At 45.0% G+C, this 22,737-nt stretch overlaps 1 protein-coding gene across 2 annotated transcripts; it reads right to left on the bottom strand.

Moving 5' to 3' along the window:
- Positions 1–366: 366 nt before the first annotated feature.
- LOC117354572 (oocyte zinc finger protein XlCOF6-like) lies at positions 367–22,737 on the bottom strand. 2 transcript variants are annotated; one of them, XM_033932333.1, is made up of 3 exons: positions 22,285–22,737; positions 16,908–17,034; positions 367–2,422 (listed from the first exon to the last, which is right to left on the bottom strand). In XM_033932333.1, the coding sequence occupies exons 1-3, from the start codon at positions 22,306–22,308 to the stop codon at positions 681–683; spliced, it is 1,893 nt and encodes a 630-aa protein (XP_033788224.1). In that variant the 5' UTR covers positions 22,309–22,737; the 3' UTR covers positions 367–680. The 2 variants fall into 2 exon arrangements, with proteins under 2 accessions (XP_033788224.1, XP_033788223.1); XM_033932332.1 differs by having other exon boundaries at positions 369–2,425; positions 22,285–22,732.

Below are 22,737 nucleotides of genomic sequence, written 5' to 3'. Positions count from 1 at the left end.
GATGGATTCTCCTGGGAGCGGGGATTCTAGAGTGGGCAGATTTGTTGAGGATTCTTGAGTGGGCAGACTTGTTGGGCCGCCGGCCCTTATCTGCCATCATACTCTATGTTTCTACCTGTTTTGACTTGGTCTAAGTCAAAACGTATAAATGCCGACTAGGCAACCTGTCAAAACATTTGGATATACCTGTTGTGCGCCTAGGTGTAGGTCAGCCCACCTCCTGCCCACCCCCCGCCCTTTCCCTGCCTCTTTTCACTCTATGTGTTTAGAGGCAGGGGAAAGGCCTAAGCTGGTTTTAGATATGTCTAAAACCAGCTTTGATTATGGATACTTGGACGATCAGGCTTTTTGGTCGTCCAAGTAGCCATTTAGGCCACTTTTTAGACTTTTTTTTTATTATTATGAGCCCCATAGTCTTTTTATAGGTGGTATATCAAATTTTAATAAAAATTTGGAAACTTTTTTTTACAAAAGAGGTGGTCAGCTTATCTGTAAACCTGGTTGTACATCCTTTGAACTTATTTCATACACCAAAATAGACGTGTATTTTGTTACCTGGCTTTACCTTTATTGACCGCTTCTATTGACTTATTATTGACTGGTTTATGCTTTGTAATAAACTTGGCCGTTTCAACTCATCAATTCCACTTTTTGACTCTTGTTGTGGTCCCTCTTTCTTTTTAGTGGAGTTTTGAGGTATCCTTTTTGTTGTCTCCTGTGTGGATCATTTTGTGTCTTTTTAGACGTGAAAACTCAATGAAGCTTTTATTACACTCAGTACATGTAAATGGTTTGTACCCCATGTGGATCATTTTGTGTCCTTTTAGATGTGAAAGCCGAGTGAAGTTTTTATTACATTCAGTGCATGTAAATGGTTTGCTCCCTGTGTGGTTCATTTTGTGCCTTTTTAGATCTGAAAGCTGAGTGAAGCTTTTATCACACTCAGTACATGTAAATGGTTTGTACCCTATGTGGATCATTTTGTGTCTTTTTAGATGGGAAGGTCGAGTGAAGCTTTTATTACATTCAGTACATGTAAATGTTTTGACTACTACATGGGTCTGTTGATGCAATTTTAGACTTGAAGCCCAACTGTAGCTTTTATTACACTCAATACATGTAAATGGTTTCTCTCCTGTGTGGCTCCTCTGGTGAATTTTTAGATTTGAAAGAACAGTGAAGCTTTTATTACACTCAGTGCATGTATATGGTTTCTCTCCTGTGTGGCTCCTCTGGTGAATTTTTAGATATGAAAGAAAAGTGAAACTTTTATTACACTCAGTGCATGTATATGGTTTGTCTCCTGTGTGAATACTTTGGTGAATTTTTAGACCTGATACCCGAGTGAAGCTTTTATTACATTCAGTACATGTAAATGGTTTCTCTGTGGTGTGAGTCTGTTGGTGAGATTTTAGATCTGAAATCCAAATGAAGCTTTTAGTACACTCGCTACATTTATATAATTTGTCTCCTGTGTGAATTCTTTGATGAAATTTTAGATATTGAAGCCGAGTGAAGCTTTTATTACACTCAGTACATGGAAATGGTTTGATTACGGTGTGGCTCTGTTGATGCAATTTTAGACCTGAAACTCGAGCATAGCTTTTATTACACTCAGAGCATGTATATGGTTTCTCTCCTGTGTGGCTCCTCTGGTGAACTTTAAGATATGAAAGAAAAGTGAAGCTTTTATTACACTCAGTACATGTAAATGGTTTGATTACTGTATGAGTCCGTTGATGCAATTTTAGACTTGAAACACGAGCATAGCTTTTATTACATTCAGTACATGTATATGGTTTGGCTCCTGTGTGAATATTTTGGTGAAATTTTAGACCTGAAACCTGACTGAAACGTTTATTACACTCTGTACATTTAAATGGTTTGACGGCTGTGTAGGTCTGTTGGTTAATTCTTAAAATGGACAGCTGAGTGAAGCTTTTTTTACAATCAGCAGATGTAGATTGTTTTTCATTTTTATGATTCCTTTTGTGCATTTGGAGTTCTGAAAACAAGGGGAAGCTCTTATTAGATTTAGGACAAATAAAGTCGCTGCTGCTATTATATGCAATACATGTGAATTCTTTCTGGTGGTTTTTTCTTTTCATCTTGCCAGGGTGGAATTTAGAAGTCATTATGTCACTATTATTAATTTGGAAGGATCTCTCTCCTAGGTGTCTTTGGCTCTCAGTGATGTTACTGAGCTCCCTGTCATTTCTCTCACACTCAGTGACTCCATCTATTGAGCCTCCTGCAGGGTCTCTCTGTTCCTCCGATTCCTGCTTATAATTTTTTGTGTTAATCCTCTCGGTTCCCTGGGAAATATTCTGACCAACATTTTCTTGTGTTTGCATTTGTTCCATTTTTACAGGATCTTCTCCTTGATTCTTTTCTTTCTTCCATTCTTGTGAAATCTGATGATCTGCTGGATATAAACAGATGATATTATATACAGTAGAATCTCAGTTAACTGGTATTCACATAACCGGCACACTCAACCAACCATCAAAAAACTGTTTTGCAAAAAAATATTGTCTCCCGTGCTTCTCAAACAACATCCAAAGTAGTGCTCCTGACTCAATAACCTCCCCTCCCTCCAGCCCCAGAGGCATCAGCAGCAGCCACCAATCTCCCTCCCTCCAGCTCCTGAAGCATCACAGCAGCTACCAATCTCCCTCTGTTCCCAAAGCAGTAGAGCTGGTCCTGACAAAACCCCTCCCTCCCTCCATTCCTGGAGCAGCAGAGCCAGTCCTGACAACCTTCCTCTCTCACCCGATGCTGTAGCAGCAGCCAGTGAGCAGAGGAAGTGCTGGTAAAGAGACAGCTTGTGGCCAGCCCCGGCAGGGCCTTTCCTCTACTGCTATATATCTTCCCTTAGCTGTTTCTGCTCCAGGCTGAAGAGTCCTAGCTGCTTTAGTCTTTCCTAATAGGGAACTCATCCCATCCCCTTTATAATTTTTGAATCCTTTCTCTGTACTTTTTTAAATTTGCTATTATCCTAGATTTTCATAAAGTCCTCATGAGAGGCTCCTGAGAAAATTAAAGTGTCATGGGGTAGGTGGCAAAGTTTAGTTGTGGATTGGTTATCGAATAAAAAAACAGAGGGTAGGGTTAAATGGTCATTTTTCTCAATGGAGGAGAGTAAACAGTGGAGTGCCGCAAGGATCTGGACTGGGACTGGTGCTATTTAACTTACTTATAAATGATCTGGGGGTCACGTGATGCTGGAGACCTGATCGGACGTGCCTCTCCTAAGCTCCGGGCTGCCTCGTCCTAAATCCTTGCTAAAAACCCGATTTTTTCGCACATACGACTTGAAGCTTTACATCGGATCCCCCCCTACACTTAGGTGTAAACGACGGTCACTTTCTCAGCAGTGTTTCTGTGGGGCATGCCGATCAAACCTCAGCGAAGAGTGAAGGCCAAACTCACCTTGCCGGCGCCCAAAATGGCGGAGAAACACGAGGTGCCCATGTTCACGCTCCAGGAAGCCGCGGTGCAGGAGCTTACCCGTTCTCTCACTCTTGTGATGGAAGATAAACTCACCAAGATTCAATCGTTTATGGAAGAAATGCGGGAGCGCCTGGAGTCCCAATCCAACAGAATGCAGCGTGCGGAGGACCGTATAGCCCAGCAGGAGGCTCGCACTGATAATTTTGAGGAAAGGCTGCGATCACTGGAAACTTCCGCCTCCACTTTGAAAGATCGGGCGGAGGATCAAGAAAATCGCAGCCGCAGAAATAATCTGCGATTTATAGGGATCCCTGCCTTGGTGCGTGATGTGGATCTCCGCTCCCGACTGGAAGCGTGGTTGCCCACAGTTTTTGACATCCAGCCGCCTCTGACCCCGGTAGTGATAGAAAGAGCTCATTGGGTGGGCACCTGCAGGGAAGACGAACAACGCCCGCGCCCAGTCATCGCGGGTTTTCTCAATTTTGCGGTTAAGGAGAAAATTCTGTCCCTGTATCGCAGAGGGACCGCTGTGCAATTTGAAGGGCAGAAAGTTCTTCTGTTTCAAGACTTCTCGCCTCAAGTCTCCTACCAGCGCAGAGCTATGGCTCCCTTTTGTAATGAGCTTTACAAAAGAAATATCAGTCACTCTTCAGTATCCTGCACGTGCAAGGGTCTTCCATAATAACAGGGTTATATTCCTGGAAATTCCACAGGCCATGGAGCATTTCATTCAAAAGCTCCCTTCAGACTGGGAGCCTCCCGGGGTAGCTGATTGACTGTATGCACAGAACTACTGAACTTGATTTCCTTGCTGCTCACGAATCCGAGAGGCCTATGTGTGGCCTGGACCTGCTCCATGCCTCGACAGGGGGTTTCTTGTGGATTGGGGCCATGGTCTGAAGGTTGCTGGTGATATGACTACTATTCTACATACCAGTGGATATTCCTTCATCTCTGCTTGTTTCACCTTGCTGTTCTTCTGCGACTGCAGCGATATCGTACTCTGGTTGTTCCTGGAGTCTACTGCTTAGTGGGTGCTCTCTTTGGGGGGCACTCTTATTGATTATTACCCATTTATCTTGCTATTGTTACTCATATGTTATTTACTTTTCTATTCTGGTTCCTGATGCTACTCATAGATATTCAATGCACCATGTGTTTCTACTGGATACTGACATACCCCTGTTTGCTCCTCCCTTTTTTACAACGTTTGCTGAGGCATGTCATTGTACAAGTTCCTGGTTGCAATGTTTGCAGTGTTTCTCTGCTTTTATTCAGGGTTTTATTATTTTTTGTTGATCATTGGCTGTTTTGAGGCGGCCTGGGGCTGATGTTTTTCTATGCTGTCATGTTGTATAGGGGTAGACTACATAGTCTGGGGTGGAGGGAGGGGAGAAATTAGGGGATTGGGGTGGGATGTGAGTATGGGCCTGTATGAGTGTGGTTTGGATGGTTGTGTTTTTCATGGGCGGAAGAGGTGCGAGGAAATGATTCTGGTATGGTTGCTGTGGCTATTGGGCGGATGCCTACATTTCGCAGGGACTGAGTTGGGGGGAATTGGCTGGGACGCCCCCTACCCGGTACTTGACGATTATTGGGTTTCTTTTCTGCTGTCTGATCTTGCTTTCCTTTCCTATGGCTAGTCTTTCTGTTAACTCTCTGAATGTGGATGGGTTCCATTCTCCGGTGAAACGTACAAAAATATTGACCTATCTGAAAAAAAAACGCTATGACATAGCACTCCTTCAAGAAACTCACATGTCCCCCACTGAGCATCTTAAACTTCGAAGGGACTGGGTGGGACAGGTGGGTTTCTCTGCCTATTCTTCCCGGAAGAGAGGGGTGGCGATCTTGATCCATAAAAAACTTCCCTTTACTGTTCATAAGGAGATTAAGGACCCCGAGGGCAGATATTTATTTTTGATTGGAGAACTGTGGGGATGTCCCTTAGTGTTGGGTACTATCTATGCCCCGAACATTTACTCTCATGAATTTTTCTCTACTTTGGTGGGACTCTTAGCGCCTTATTCCTCTCATCAAATGATTCTAGGGGGCAATTTTAATATGGTGGCGGAGCCCCTTGTGGATCGCAAACCTGCTAAATCTGCTACTAAGGGCCACTATGATAGGGGTATTCCCTTCCTACTTCAGGAACTGGGATTGTTGGATGCTTGGCGGACCCTGAATCCGGATGATAGTGATTTTTCCTTTTTCTCCCACCCTCACAATGTATATACCAGAATTGATTATATTCTCGTTTCAGCTGGACTATTTCCAAAGCTGTCTAAGGCTGTTATGGCCGCTCCACTGGTCATGCACTTCTAGGAACCACTTTTCAGTTTTCTTCTGCCTCTCCTGGCAGGATTTGGCGGATGTCTCCTCATTTGTATTCTGACCCCAATTTCAAATCCTATTTAGAGCGTAAATGGGAGGACTTCCTCGCCACTAATGGTGCAGGAGATGTCAGCTCGGTTGTGTATTGGGAGGCCGCTAAAGCCGTTATGAGAGGCCACGTGCTTGCTTACTCCGCGGCTGTTAAGAAAAAGAGAGATGGGGACTTATTGAAATTGACTGCTGAGTTGCAAGATCTGCGGCGCTCTCATATCTCGAGTCTCACGGGAGCTGAAGGACCGACTTCAAGTTGTTAAACATCAAATAAATGACATTCTATCTCAAAGGGCTTCTCGCAATATTTACTTTTACAAATATAAACTGCATGCTTGGGGCAACAAAACTGGTAAGTTACTCGCAAACCTGATCCGGCCCCCTCGTACTCGTCATGTTATCACACAAATAAAGGATCGGGCGGAAAATTGCATATTCAGCAGCAGGAGATCACGAAACAATTTCTGCAGTTTTACCAACAGCTTTACGCTGAGCAGCCTCCTGATGATCAGGCCCGGGATGCCTTCTTTTCTGACTTGAGCATACCTAGCATTTCGGAATCTCAAAATCTTCTTCTTAATCGGCCGATCAGTGGGGAGGAATTGCAAACTGCTATTCGACGTCTTAAATTAGCCAAAACTCCGGGCCCGGATGGTTTTGGACCGGAGTTCTATAAGCTTTTACCACCCTCCGCTTTATGCGCCCTCCAGGACTATTTTATGGGCCTTCGCTCGGACACCCCTCCGGGAAACACGCATAACACCGCTCATGTGATTATTTTGCCGAAGCCGGGGAGACCTATGGACCAGTTGGGCTCTTATCGGCCGATTTCGCTTCTAAATCAGAACGTCAAGCTCCTGGCGGGAATCCTGGCGTCGCGCCTAAACGTGCTGCTCCCGGAGCTGATCCATGAGGATCAGGTAGGTTTCGTTCCTGGAAGGCACGCTTCTATGAACCTGCTAAAGGTCCTCGCAGTACTACAGATGCCCTCCCGAGCTTCGGACAGGGCCTTGATCACCAGCCTTGACGTAGAAAAGGCATTTGATATGGTCTCCTGGCGTCATCTTTTCTGGGTGCTTGCAAAGTATGGCATCTCTGGGGACTTTGTGCATTGGGTATCTGCTCTCTACTCTTCACCTAAATCACAGCTCTTGATTAATGGAGGGATTTCTGATCCTTTCTCTCTTGGTCGTGGCACCTGGCAGGGTTGCCCCCTGTCACCTCTGCTTTTCCTTCTTTCTCTTGAACCCCTTGCTATCCGCATCCGTCAGGACATGACTCTGCAGGGCCTGAGTGTGGGGGGATCTGAGTTCCGTATCAGTATGTTCGCAGATGACATGTTACTTTACATAAACCATGCAGACGTTCACCTTCCCCATCTGATGCGTATTATTAATTCTTTTGGTTCCTTTACTGGATTGAAAATTAACTATGATAAAATTGAAGCTCTCCTTCTCCATGACCCGATGGGTGATAAGTGGTTCGAACACCTGGGGGTTGGCATTGCGCCCGGGAAGTTGAAATATTTGGGGATTCTTTTATATAAAAACCCGAGTACTCTCTATGAATCTAATATCTCGGCAACTATTGGACAGATCAAGTCTCTTTGTCATCGGTGGCGCTCCCTTCCCTTATCCCTGATGGGCCGGGTAGCCCTGGTTAAGATGGTTCTCTTTCCTAAACTTCTATACGCTCTTCAAACTGTACCCTTTTGGGTTAGCCGGGAGGATGAACGTCACTATAACTTCATTATTCGTAGGTTTATCTGGCAGGATAGGCGGGCTCGTATAGGTTTCCCTAAACTAACCCGGAGCAAGGAGCAGGGGGGACTTGGCCTACCAGACATCCGTCTCTATAATGTGGCATCCCTATTCCGGTGGATTCATGAACATTTGACGTCACACCGTAAATATTCCCCGCCGGGTCTTTTGGCTTCTTGCTGCTCCCCTATATCTTTTGTGTCGTTTATCCATGGGAGTCCAGGTTCGTCGGTCTCTTTACGCTACCCCACCTTGGATTTCCTCCTCGCCTTTCGCAAAGCGTGGACGTGGTGGCGACGTCTACAACATAAGGTGCCTCATCCGTCCCCTTTTTTGTCTTTATTGGGTAACCCGGGGTTTGTACCCGGAATTCGGGGTCTGCCGGGCTTGAGAGATCGCCTTGAACGAGATTCCACCATACTTGATTTGTTGCATATGGGGGGCGGTAGATTTCCTTCTTTTTCCCTCATGTGCACCCATTGGAGGCTCCCCACCACACAGGCTTACCTTTATATTCAAATCAAGCATTATTTTTTCTCCCTCTCTGCTGTCCCTTCGAACTCCTGGTCTTGTGGTGCCATCGATGAGAAGGCTTTACTTACACCTCCTCACAAGAACAGGATTGCTACCTGGTATAAGGAGGGTCGGGATTTTCAGGGGGAGCGCTGCCTTCAATCTGTAGTGGATGATTGGTCCCGGGATTTGGGCTTGATGGTTTCTCTTCAGGATTTGCAGACTTTCTTTCAAAATATATACCTTTTTCTCAAAAATGTTTTGCTGCGGGAGATCCAATTTAAGATATTACATCGTGCCTATCTATCTAGACACAAAGGTTTTGTCATGAAGCTTTGGCCGGATGATCTTTGTGTTAAATGCCATCTCTCTCCGGGAACCTATCTACATTCTTTCTTTCTCTGTTCTACTCTCTCCTTCTGGGACTCCGTCTGAGCTAGTCTTGACACTACTCTTTGTTGTACCTTGATTTGGAACCCGTCTGCCTTGCTGTTGGGTGATGTACAGGACTTGTCTCAACAGCAGCTCACCACCTCTTCTCAGAAATTCGTCCTTCATGCGATCATGCTGGGAAAGCAGCTTATTCTACAACATTGGGCGTCTCTTGAGGCCCCTACTTACCCGATCTGGCTGGCTCGCATGAAGGTCCTGGGTCATTATGAGCTTCAAACTTATTCTTCTCGTGCTCAGGATCACTGGAAAGAATATAGTGCTCTGTGGGACCGATTTCTGTCGTCTTGTCAGGATTGATGGTGACGACCGTCTTGTATCTTTTCCTTCATCTTCGCATGCCTGGCTCTGCTTCTGCTCCACTTGTACTATGCTGATACATGTCTGATTGGCTACTGTTTCTTTACTGCCTTACCTCTTTTTATTTTCCTTTTTTTTCCGCCTACTCTCACACCTCTGTTCCACTTATTATTATCATCCTTATTCTTCTTCTTCGTACTACTTTCTCATATTATTACTCTTCTTCCTCTTCTTCTTCGTATTCTCCTATTCTGATACTCTTTTTCATTGCCTCGTACATTGTCTTTATTCTGCTCTCTGAATGCTCGTGTGTGTATGTATGTTGTGTGAGTGTATGTGTGAATGAGGGGATGTTGGGGTTAAACATGGGGATCTTTGAACCTCCCTCCTATCATATCATATAACCCTTGAGCATTTTGGTTTATAGTACCATCGCCTTTTCTCATGTTTGCACTTTGTGCTACTGTTGACCTTTTTGCATTCCCATTCGTATTGTGCTGGATTTCTAGAGTCTGGAATGCTATGCTCTGAACTTCAGGTTATGCTTTTATCAGACTACGGCATTTGATCTTTCTGTTATACTTGTACTGCCTGTACTATTTGTACCTCTTCTTATTTTTGTGCTTGATAATGTTTCTGTAATGTTTGATGTGCTGTAAACTTTTTGCTCAATAAAAATGAGTATACAAAAAAAAATAAATAAATGATCTGGAAATTGGAATGACGAATGAGATGATTAAATTTGCAGATGACACTAAACTGTTCAAAGTTGTTAAAACGCATGCAGGTTGTGAAAAATTGCAGGCAGACCTTAGGAAATTGGTAGACTGGGCATCCAACTGGCAGATGACATTTAATGTGGACAAATGCAAAGTGATGCACATTGGGAAGAATAACTCAAATCACAGTTACTGGATGCTAGGGTCCACCTTAGGGATTAGCGCCCAAGAAAAGGATCTGGGTGTCATCATAGACAATATGATGAAACCTTCTGCCTAATGTGTGGCGGCAGCCAAAAAAGCAAATATGATGCTAGAAATTATTAAAAAAGGGATGGTTAACAAGACTAATATTATAATGCCCCTGTATCTCTCCTTGGTGTGACCTCATCTGGATTATTGCATTCAATTCTGGTCTCCTTATCTCAAGAAAGATATAGCAGCACTAGAAAAGGTTCAAAGAGCAACCAAGGGGATAGAACTTCTCTCGTATAAGGAAAGACTAAAAAGGTTAGGGCTCTTCAGCTTGGAAAAGAGACGGCCGAGGGGAGATATAATTGAAGTTTACAAAATCCTGAGTGGAGTAAAATGGGTACAAGTGGATCGATTTTTCCCTCCGTCAAAAATTACAAAAAGACTAGGGGACACTCGAAGTTACAGGGAAATACTTTCCAATAGGAGGAAATATTTTTCACTCGGAGAATAGTTAAGCTCTGGAACGCATTGCCAGAGGTTATGGTAAGAATGGATAGCTTAGCTGGTTTTAAAAAAGGTTTGGACAATTTCCTGGAGGAAAAGTTCATAGACTGTCACTGAGAAAGACATGGAGGAAACCACTGCTTGCCCTGGATCGGTAGCATGGAATGTTGCTACTCCTTGGGTTTTGTCCAGGTACTAGGGACCTGGATTGGCCACCGTGAGAACGGGCTGCTGGGCTTGATGGACCATTGGTCTGACCCGGTAAGGCTCGGCCTATGGAAATTGAAACACCTACACAGTCCTGCTATAAGAAATTAGGTATCACTGACTTTAAGATCCTGACAGGCAATGCCATTCAACTCCAGGGCACCTCCAACAGATATTCCACCAGAAATCATTTCCCACTTAAAATTCTCAGCATGCAAAAATATAAAGTCTACCAGGCAAATTACCTTACCCATCCAATATCAATTAGCAAAATGCTGGAATTAACTACCACTTATACTATGATCTTATGACCACTATATATCAGGTTCAGAAAAATTTTAACAGCATTTCTGTACCAAGACAGTGAGCCAACCCTGCAGTAACTGAAATAGTAACTGTAAAACGCATTTCTAGACTGTCTAATGCAGTGTTTTTCAACCCTTTTACATCCGTGGACCGGCAGAAATAAAAGAATTATTTTGTGGACCGGCAAACTACTAGGACTAAAATTAAAAAACCCCGTTTCCGCCCCATCTCCGTGAGCTCGGTCACCTCAGTAACTATAGAAAAATAGACAAATATAGTGCAAAATATAGACAGCAGATATAAATTCTCAAAACTGACACATTTTGATCACTAAATTGAAAATAAAATCATTTTTCCTATCTTTGCTGTCTGGTGATTTCATGAGTCTCTGGTTGCGTTTCCTTCTGTCTGTGTATCCTTTCTTTTGTTTCTTTCTTTCTGCACTCAGGCCCAAGAATTGTCCCTTTCTATTCCCTCCCTCTTTCCTTCCCATGTCTTTAGTGCCCCCAGTGCCTCCTTCCCATGTCCTTATAATAATAACAACTTTATTTTTCTATACCGCCAATAGTCAAACTGACTTCTAGGCGGTTCACATAGAAAGAAGGCTGGACAATCAGCAAATTACAAAATGCAAGAAGAAGGAAGTTACATCATGAATTGGAGAAACATGGTGAAAGAATACATGAGAGAAGAAAGATGTTACATAATACAATGGGGTTATAAGGTGAAGAAAAAAACCACCAAAAAAAACAAAAACCTGAGAGAGGTGATCTCATTAAGCAAGGAATTTGTCAAATAGAACAGTTTTAATTGATTTTCAGAATGTGTTGTAGGTTTGCCTGGCTTTATTTATGTGGTTTCCCAGCCTTAATGCCCCCATCGCCTCCTTCCCATGTCTTTAGTGCCCCCAGTGCCTCCTTCCTATGTCCCTCTCACTGCCTTCCACACTTTGTCCTACCCCCCCCCAAGCCAGCCTGTCTACCTCTCTCCCTCCCTCCCTGGCCAAAGCCAGCCTGCTTGCCTGCCTATCTCCTTCCCTCCCTGCCCCGCAAAAAAAAACAACAAAAACCCTCCCTCCTTCCTTTACCCTGCTCTTACCGCCCTGCTGCTGCTGTTGCTAAAGCCGACAGGAGGTCTTCTTTCCGACTTCAATTCTGACATTGGAGAGGACATTCTGGGCCTGCCAGGCAGCGATTGGCTGGCCCAAGACGTCGGAAAGAAAACTTCCTGTCGGCTTTAGCAGCAGTGGCAGGGCGGTAAGAGAAGGGGACCCGGGGAAAGGAAGGAGGGAGGGACAGGAAATGATCACCTGTCCCGCTGTCCCAAAGCTGTGTGTGGGGACAACGGGACAGGAGATCTGAAACGGACCTATGGTCACTTTAATCTTGCCGGCCCTGTGCGGACTGGCAGAAATTCCTGCGGACCGGCGGTTGAAGAACAGTGGTCTAATGCAAATCCTGCGACATAACAATGCACCAATGATAACCTACTTGAACTTCTAACTAAGACTATACTGAGCCATCTGTACTAGCAACTCTATTGAATGTCCATGTCAAACTGTGCACTAACTTTCTCGGTAACTGACCCAACCTCTGGTAATGTAATCCAACCTTGAATTGATTAAGTAAAGGCGGAATAATTAAAATAACACATTTGCTTTCATAGCTATTGCCAGGATTTTCCATAAGTAGCTTCAGAAGTGGTCAGTCTCCTCTTTGCAAAGCATTTTTGAAGCATTTATTTCCACCCAGTGCAAGTTTGTGAGATGATGAGATATTCCTTGAAAATGGTAATAGGTAGAGTTAAAGGAAACATAGAAACATGATGGCAGATAAAGGCCAAATGGCCCATCCGCAGTAACCATTGTCTCTTCCTCTCTCTAAGAGATCCTACATCTTCTTGAATTCAGACAATCTCTGTCTCCACTACCTCTACTGGGAGACTGTTCCACGCATCTACCACCCTTTCTGTAAAAAAGTATTTCCTTAGATTACTCAGGAGCCTATCACCTCTTAACTTCATCCTATGCCCTCTCATTCCAGTTTCCTTTCAAATGAGAGAGACTCGTGCACATTTACATCACATAGGTATTTAAACATCTATCATATCTCCCCTTTCCAAGAAAGTATACAGATTGAGATCTTTAAGCCTATCCCCATACGCCTTATGACGAAGACCATGCACCATTTTAAAAATCTTCCTCTAGACCAACTCTATCCTGTTTATATCTTTTTGATGGTAAGGTCTCCAGAATCATACACAATATTCTAAATGAGGTCTCACCAGAGTTTTATATAGGGGCATCAATACTTCCTTTTTCCTACTGGCCATACCTCTTCCTAGCATCCTTCTAGCTTTCACTATCCCTTTTCAACCTGTTTGGCCACCTTAAGATCATCACATACAATCATAGCCAAGTCTCGCTCTTTTGTTGTGCACAAGTTCTTCACCTCCTAAACTGTACCATTCTCTTGAGTTTATGCAGCCCAAAAGTATGACCTTGTATAAAGGGTTTCAAAAAATCAAATTACCAGCTTTCTTATCACTTGTTTGTTAATAAATATGTTTTTTATATAAATATATTTTATTTTATTCCCCAATAAATATTTTAATATTTTAATATTAAAATTCATAAGTCTTGTATTTCCTGCATGGAGACCATGGCAAGAATGTTCCAGGACCATCATCGCGCTTATAAGTCCTGTATATTGATCATAACAAAATCCTCTCATCCATTTCTACATATATATATACATATATTTTCTCATATATATATATAAATGTTTAACAAACTAAAAAAGAAAAGAAAAAAGAAAAAAATCCTACTTATCTCAATCAAATTGGATGCTGAGGAATGACAGCTATGGCTCCATGATTATATTTTCTTCATTGCTTCAATAAATATGTGCAAATCGTGCAAATCTTGCAAAAGTGCATATAGTGCATAAGTGCTATTGTGCTTCTGATACTCCTCTTGTATAAAGGGTGTCAAAAATGTGAGTGCTAAGCTGGTATTCTATAATGACAACTTTGTGCGTCAAATACATTCTAGAAAACTAGCGTAAGTCTACATTTAGGTGGGACCACTTAATCGATATCAGTAGCAGGTGTTAATGCTTATGCCTAAATGTTCAAACATATACGTATGACTGCCTATGTGTGCACTCCCTCAAACTTCTGCCTTTACCTCTTAGGCACTATCTTATTGAATAGTACCTACGATTAAGCGCATTTACAAGAATATCTGCTGTGAGGGAGACAGGGATTCTCCCTCACAAGTGATATTATTGTCAATGGGCAGCAGGCCCATTAGTGGGTAAACTACAGGGTCCAGGATGCACCGAGTTCTATAGCTCAGAGCTTAACCTTCATCCAGCAGGTGGCGCTAAACTACATGAACAGGCTACCTTGCTGAGTCATGGGGTGGAACCCAGGCAGGAAGAGATTCATATACCCAGTTTGGAATTCATTCAGAGAGGTCCCCATGGGAAAGAGGCTCCAGAGAAAGAAAGGTCTCAGAGAAGAAACCTCCAGAAAGAGAGAGAGAGTGGCTGGGTGAGAAGCCTGCTGTACATATTGGAGGTTCGGGCATTAAAAGCAGATAGTGTAGCTGGTTTTAAGAAAAGGTTTGGACAAATTCCTTGAGGAAAAGTCCTTAGCCTGTTATTAAGACATGGGGGAAGCCTCTGCTTGCCCTGGATCAGTAGCATGGAATGTTGCTACTCTTTGGGTTTTGACCAGGTACTAGTGACCTGGATTGGCTACTGTAAGAATAGGCTACTGGGCTTGATGGACCACTGGTCTAACCCAGTAAGGCTATTCTTATGTTCTTAAGGAGTTGGCTAAGGCCAATTACTGTTTGGTTGAAGCTGTGTACTGGAGAGACTGGGTCACCCTTGTCTATCTGCCTGTTTACTCCCTCGGAGTGTAGTAAGTTCGTCAAGCAAGATCTTCCTTTGCTGAAGCCATGCTGGCTGGTCCTCATCAGACTGTGATCGTCAAGGTGATCAATGATGCGGTCCTTTATCAGCACCTCTACCATCTTTCCCGGTACCGAGGTCAGACTCACTGGTCTGTAGTTTCCTGGATCTCCCCTCGAACCTTTCTTGAAGATAGACTTTCCAGTCTTCCAGAATCCTTCCTGATTTGATCGACAGATTGGCTATTAGTTGGAGCAGTTCAGCTATAACCCCTTTCAGTTCCTTGATTACCCTTGGATGGATGCTGTCCTGGGATTTATCGTTTTTAAGCCTATCAATCTGCCTGCATACCTCTTCTAGACTGACTGTCAACCCTGTCAGTTACCAGTCTTCATTTTCTGCATATAGCCTGTTGGCTTCTGGTATGTTGTATATATCCTCTTCGGTAAACACAGACGCAAAAAATGTGTTCAGTTTGTCGGCAATGGCTTTGTTCTCCTTTAGTACTCCCTTTATTCCATGGTCATCAATGGCCCCACTTCATCCTTCGCGGGTCGTTTCCCCTTGATATATAGAAAGAACGGCTTGGTTTTTTGCCTCCTTGTCTATTTTTTCCTTGTAGTTTCTTTTGGCCCCTCTTACCGCCTTATGGCACCTGCTTTGATGTCGTTTGTGTTTTTTCCAGTTTTTGTCCTTTTTTGACCTTTTCCATTTCTTAAACTAAATCTTCTTGTCTCTGATCGCTTCCTTCACTGCTACAGTGAGCCATGCCAGTTCCTTGTTCTTTTTCCTCTTGGATCCCTTGTTGATATGCGGTATATATAAATTTTGCACCTCGGTGACTGTGTCCTCAAAAAGGGACCATGCTTGCTCTAGCATTTTCACAGTGCTTATCTTCTTCTTAATCTTCCCCACCATGGGTCTCATCCCTTCGTAATTCCCTTTTTGGAAGTTCAGTGCCATGGCCTTCGTTCTGGATCGTTTTGCCCCTGTGTCCAGGTCAAAGAGGATCATATTGTGATCACTGCTTCCCAGCATCTCTTCTACTTCTACACCTTGTGCCGGTCCTTGTAGTCCATTTAGAACTAAATCCAGAATTGCATTTCCTCTCGTATTTTCCTTGACAAGTTGTTCCAGGAAGCAATCACCTACAGCATCCAGGAACTTGATCTCCCTACTGCAGCCAGAGGTACCTAGGTTCTAGTCTATCCCCGGATAATTGAAGTCGCCCATAACTGCGTTGCCTCCCTTGCAGTTGTGTTTAATTTCGTCCGTCATTTCTCCATCAGTTTCTTTGGACTGCCCTGGGGGTAGTAGATACTGATCTTCGTTTCCGTTCCATTTGTTCTTGGAATTTTGGCCCATAGAGACTGTATCTTATTTTTCATTTCCGGCGTGTTCTCTCTGGTAGACTCGATTCCCTCTTTGACGTATAGGGCAATACCCCCACTTTTTTGTCCTACTCTCTCTCTGCGGTATAGCTTGTATCCCGGTAAGCACAGTGTCCCAGATGTTTTCCTCGTTCCACCATGTTTCCATGATGCCAATGATGTCAAGGTTATCTTTTTGTGCCATAGCTTCCAATTCCCCCAACTTACTCCTTAGGCTCCTTGTGTTCATGTACATACACTTGAGTTTACGGCTTGTTACTTTCTTGTATTTCCTTCCCTTCTTGTGTCCCTTTCAATCCGTCAGGATTTCTATCTTGCCTATGATCCGGCAAGTCTTCCCCGCAATCTTCCTGCATGGTATCCTCTGGGCCATTTCCCGAACCACCGACTCTTGGTCGACTATCGGCTTTCCCCTTTTTACATGTTGAATGTACAGCACTGTGTGCATCTTTCAGCACTATAGATATGATAAATAGTAGCAGTAATTATTTCTATATATTACCTTTAAAAGTGGCTAACACGGCTACCACACCATTCTGCACTTAGCACATGAAATTTTGGCACATAACCTCAGGCGAACTTTCTTGAATTGACCCTTATGCACCGAGTCTTCTCAGCCCCTGGTGCTCATTACCTCCAATTCAACTGAACCCCATTCTCATCAACTCCAGTGCATGCACTGCTGAGAGGATATAAAGCAATCCCTGCAGCACTCATTCACTTTCTCACCAAACTGCACCATATACAATAATCTCTATAATAAAATTCCAATACTCCTAATAAAAACTTAAAAATCTCCCTTACCCAGTGAGATCAGGATCTCATAATTCTCCTTCATCACCTCCCTGTAAAGCTCTTTCTGCCCTTGATCCAAATACTCCCACTCCTCCTGAGAGAAAGAGACAGTGATGTCCTCAAATGTCACCCGCATCTGAAACAAACCAGAAACACACTCAGGAGCAGATTCTCACACTTACCATGTCTTTAACAATAGTTTAATGGCTATTTTTAACAGGCCAATTTTCAAAACGGCTCACCGTGGTCTTTTCTGAGCTTCCTGGCAGACTCCAACTAAAGAGCTGCATGGGAACTGAGACAGGAATCCCATGGAACTGGCTGGGTCTCCTTCCCAGGGTCACAGGGATCCCATGGGGATGGAGACACCTCAAGGGGCTTGAATGTTACCTCAATAGTGAAACTCCTTTTCCTGTCATCTAGCCACACTTGACCCCTCCACAAATCAGCGTGCAGCGCTCCCAGCACATCGCCCTGGAAGCCTTCCCTCCAACGTCAGAGCTGACCTCAGAGGGAAGGCTTCTGGGTTAGCCATGTGCAGGAACTGCAGCCCGCGGCCCTGCCAAGAAATTTGGCTGGAAGGCAGGAAGGAGGCGGCTGACCTGGACAGCTCCAGTAGTTTCATTGGAAGGAGACACGGAAGTAATTGGGCCACAGGATAGAGGAAGGAAGGGAGGGAGCAAGCACGCATGCATGTTGGGCCAAGGAAGGAAGGGAGAGAGAGGAGGAATGAACTTGGGATAAAGGAGGCAGCAGGTTGGGACACGGGGGGGGGGCACAAACATGGGACAAAGGCTGGAAGGAGAGGAGGGGGCACAAACTTGGGACACAAATGGGAGAGAGGAGGACACAAAAGGAAGGGAGAGGGTACATTTTGGGACACAGAAGGAAGGGAGGGGGCATAATTAACTAGTATTTTTATTTTAATCTTTGTTTTCATCCTCATTGAATGCTTGTTAGGATATACTATCTTATCCCTATCTTTCCTATCTTCAATGGAATTCCTTTCTTTAATCAATTGTTGCATTGTAAACTGCTTAGGTCAGTAATATGCAGAAGCGGTATATCAAATCTTAATAAACAAAAACTTGGGACAGAGAAGGGAGAGAGGGAGGGGACACAAACCTGGGACATAGGATGGAGGGAAAGATGCTGAGATGGGGGTGGGAATAGAAAGGGAGAATTGTTGGGCATGGGTGTGTGAGTGAGAGAGAGAGATGGTGCACACAGGGAATAGAAGAAAGACGAGAATTGTTGGGCATAAGCAGGGAGAGGATTGAATACAGATGCATGGGGAAGAGAAAGATGAGGGAGAAATGTTGGTGGAGAGAGAACAGTGAACAAACTGAAAGGGATGCAAAAGGGAGGAATGTTGGGAATGGAGGGAGAGATATGGCATGGTGCTGGTGAAGGGGTGATAGAAAGAGAAATGTTGGGCATGGGGCTGGTAGGCAGGGGCAAAAGATGCTGTACATGGTCCAGGGGATGAGAGAGGAAGAAATGTTGGATGTGGCAATAGAGGGGATGGAAGAGATGCACCCTGGATCCCTCTCTCTTTTTCTTTCCCCGCTCCCTTTGCAGCAAGGGAGGGAATCAGAGAAAGGGAGATGATGAACAGTGAGAGAGAGGGAGACATGTTGCACATGGAAAGAGGAAGAAATGCTGTGCAGGAGTGGGGAGGGGAAAAAGAGGGAGAATGATCCAGGGTGCAACACTGACTCTGCCATGCAAGTGTATTATAATAAGGTCATGAATATTAAAATGGTAGTAAAATGAGTTCATCAATATTTAAACAAGCACTCTGGATGATTCTCCAAGTGCGGCGCTGGCTTTTGCCAACAAAAAATTACCGGCTAGTCCAGGGGTGCTGATACTGGATAAAGTATTTCTGGCTGTGGCTCATCATAATTTTTTTTTTAAAAGTACACCATCCACATATAGTATTTAAACTAAACTAAACTAAACCTTAAGTTTGTATACCACATCATCTCCACAGAAGTAGAGCTCGACACGGTTTACAAGAATTGATATAGAAGGAACTCCAATGAAAGTAGAAAGACTTAGTAAAGAGAAAGTTTAGAGGGACTTAGTATATCGAATAGGGAGAGGTCAATTATATTTTAGAGTAAAGCCAAGTTCTCAAATGTTTTCGGAAGAGTTGGAGGGAGGTTAGACTCCGAAGCGGGGCAGTAAAGCTGTTCCACAATTCGGTGATCCTGAAGATGATGGATGTCCCTAATTTTCCTGAATGGGATATGCCTTTTATATCACTTATAGCCTAAGAGGTTTACATCCAGGTAGTCAAGCATTTTTCCCTATCTGTCCCGGTGGGCTCACAATCAGTGGAGTAGCTGAGGGTGAGAAGTGCCCTTGGCGGGGGTCGCCCCTCCACCACCCTCTTCTCTGCCCCCCACCTCCACACGCTCCTTCCCCTGAACCTCTGTAACACTCCTGGCGTGATCAGCAACCCTCAAGCTGCTGTGGTGCCAACGTTGGCTCTTCCTCTGATGTAATTTCCTAGGTGTGGGTCCAGGAAGTGACATCAGAGGAAAAGCTGATGCTGGCATGACAGCAGCAGGGAGGTTGCTGCTAGTGCCAGGAACTTTACGGAGGTACGGGAGAAGGCAAGCGACACGCATGTGTGGCAGTAGGGGTGGAGAGGAGGATGGATTTCTGTGCCCTCACCATGAGGGCGTCCAGGGCGGACTGCCCCCCTCCCTTATTACGCCACTGCTCACAATCTAATGTACCTGGGGCAATGAGGGATTAAGTGTCTTGCCCAGGGTCACAAGGAGCAGTATGGGATTTGAACCCACAACCTCAGGGTGCAGAGGCTGTAGCTCTCATCACTGTGCCACACTCCCCTCAGTAGTTTTAGGGGGAAAAAAAAGATCTCAAAAGCACGCTTCTTGAGCACGTGCATTAAAAGCATGTCTTATGCGTCTAATGGCTACAGCCACATGTGACACGTGCCTATGACGTGTGCATATATTGTGTTCAATTAAGGCACACACATGTGTTCCTACGGCATAGCTTTTTCCCAGCACATGCACACATTTATGCCTCTTTCCGTAATCTATTCTGCACATGTGCTGATCGCTATCACCAGCGACTCATCTCATGTAACTTCAGCGACCCTCTGCGAACCTCATTGGCATGCGTGGTTTTTCAAGAATCACTTGTCTTTATGAAATTGTTACTTTTACGGCCAAGATAGGGAGCGGCCCGTCAGATTTTACTGGCGATATTAGAGAATCTTCCTCTCAGTACCTTCTGCATCACCAATAGGAGGCTTCCCAGTGAAGGGGCTCATCAAGGGTAAATATAATTCACAAACACATAATATACAGTCCCAAAGCAGGGTTATATTTCAGGAGACCTTCCCAGTGCTGCAGGTCAGTGGGGCAGGGAACAGTTTTCAGGATATATATAACTCTCAGTACCCAGCCAAGATTACAATATAGCAATTATGAGGGGGTGCTGAAAAGTTCTCAGCCCAACCAACCAACTACTCAGAAGAGTTGACAGACATGACATGTCAGGGTTATTGTAATAAGTAAATAACACTTTTTCCTTGTTTACATAAGTGTAACAGGGCATTCGGAAAAACTGAAAGGGGACAGATTCAAAACAAATGCTAGGAAGTTCTTCTTTGCCCAGCGTGTGGTAGACACCTGGAATGCGCTTCCAGAGGACGTAATAGGTCAGAGTACGGTATTGGGGTTTAAGAAAGGATTGGACAATTTCCTGCTGGAGAGGGGGATAGAAGGGTATAAATAGAGGATCACTGCACAGGTCCTGGACCTGTTGGGGCCGCTGCGTGAGCGGGCTGCTGGGCACGATGGACCTCAAGTCTGACCCAGCAGAGGCATTGCGTATGTTCTTATGTAATAGGGTTGGAGAAATTATGGTAGACGAAATAATACAGTGGGTATAAGTATCTGGCAGCAGTGAGTGGGAGTTAAGAGTTGAAAGTTTTTGAGCCTTATTTTGCCACTGTAGCTGAAAAGAATCTGCTATAATAAAACCCTTAGTGCGCAGGAGCAGTTGAAACTCCATGCGGCCGTGCGTTGTGATCCATGTCGCCGCAGTAGAGTTGAACTCTGCCTGCGGCGGTTTCCCCATCGCCCTCCCTCAGTGATACTGCATCATGCTGCCGACTGCATGAGTCCCTGCCCCACCCCCCAAAGGCCCACCAAAGCACTTGCGCATGCGGGGGAGTATCTGGAGGTGGTCAAAGGCCATGGCGCCATCCTGTCAGCTCCCACACACAACCCACTCCTCCCGTGGCCCGAACACCTACCCGACAACCCAGGATACAGAGCTCCACAGGCGCAGTGTGGGCAAACCAGCTCCCTGCGGGCCGGCAGAGGCCCCGCACCAGAGTGCATTGGCACCTGATGCACAAGTCAACTCCCTCAGAGCCCGAATCCCCAGCACCAGACAGAAATAGGGAAGGTAAAAGGGGACATGGGAGCTTGAATATGGGTAAATAAAAGGAAGGGAGAAGGGCTACTGCTGGACAGGGGGAGCAGGGAAGGGCTACTGCTGGACAGAGGAAAAGTAAAATGAAGGGAGAAGGGCTACTGCTGGACAGGGGGAGCATGGAAGGGGTGCTGCTGGACAGAGGGGAGGTAAAAGGAAGGGAGAAGGGCTACTGCTGGACAGGGGGAGCATGGAAGGGGTGCTGCTGGACAGAGGGGAGGTAAAATGAAGGGAGAAGGGCTACTGCTGGACAGGGGGAGCATGGAAGGGGTGCTGCTGGACAGGGGGGGAGGTAAAAGGGCTACTGCTGGACAGGGGGAGCATGGAAGGGGTGCTGCTGGACAGGGGGGGAGGTAAAAGGGCTACTGCTGGACAGGGGGAGCATGGAAGGGGTGCTGCTGGACAGAGGAGAGGTAAAAGGAAGGAAGAAGGGCTGCTGCTGGACGGGGGGAGGGGAAGAGAAAGAAAGAAAAGAAGAGCCTAAGCCTACACATCTATTCTAGTACCCGTTAATGTAAGGGGCTAAAAAAACTAGTGTTATCACATTTCTTTAAGTACCAATTTGTAGAAACAAAATTCTATGTTTCGACACTGTTTCAGATCACTGATTGAATTATATCCACTTCATTCTCTTCGTGGTTAGGCAGAGAATTTTCCAGCACCAGCACCCTCCCCCCCCCCCCCTCCGTTGAAACTAGGCCACAGAGGGACTCGTTTTCAAAGCACATAGACACCTAAATGCTTTGAAAACGAGCCCCAAAATCTCTCTTTCTGGAATCGTAATTTCTCTCTCTCTCTCCACTCAAGAAGGTCCCCAAATTGGGCTCCTGACTCTGCAGTGTTCTGGGTCAGAACTTGGCAGAGAGGAGCAGGAAGGTGGGGGGAGGGGAGGATTTCCTACCTGAGTAGAAGCTCCCGCGGGCATTTTCCTCTGGGGGTTTTTTTAAGGCTGTGTGAAGGACTGAAGGGCTCTCTCTGTCTCTGGATGTGAAAAGCTGAGATTTGGGCCGGAGGTTTGTAATGAATCTACAAAAAAATTAAAGGCAGAAAGACAATCGCATTCAGCTTTATGATGACATCACAAAGGGGGGCGGAGGGCTGAGCCTGCTGAAGGACACAACGGGCCTTTCTCGGCGTCTTTGTCTCTTGTACCGCTGATTGGTCGGAATGGCCGTGGGGCGGGAAAGCGGAGATCCCACCCACTAGAATCGATGGAGGAGGAGTTTCGGCTCTTCGTTGCTCGGAATATTCCCTGGGCGGGAAGAAGAGTTGTGAGGCTCCACCCGCGCGCGCTGATGGGGCGGAGAGGAGGAGTTTCGTCTCTTTCTGGCTCTTCGTTGCTCGGAATATTCCC

Source organism: Geotrypetes seraphini, chromosome 2 (assembly GCF_902459505.1).
Source record: "Geotrypetes seraphini chromosome 2, aGeoSer1.1, whole genome shotgun sequence".
NCBI lineage: Eukaryota > Metazoa > Chordata > Amphibia > Gymnophiona > Dermophiidae > Geotrypetes > Geotrypetes seraphini.
The sequence above is the reverse complement of the archived record's forward strand: the minus strand, read 5'-3'. Positions and strand labels throughout refer to the sequence as shown.

Excerpts from the sequence above, each read along its gene's own strand:
- LOC117354572 (XM_033932332.1), bottom strand. The coding sequence starts at position 22,308 with ATGCCCGCGGGAGCTTCTACTCAG. Across the intron at positions 17,035-22,284 it reads CCGCGGGAGCTTCTACTCAG|ATGCGGGTGACATTTGAGGA; the intron begins GTAGGAAATCCT and ends GGTTTGTTTCAG. Across the intron at positions 2,426-16,907 it reads TGAGATCCTGATCTCACTGG|CAGATCATCAGATTTCACAA; the intron begins GTAAGGGAGATT and ends GTTTATATCCAG.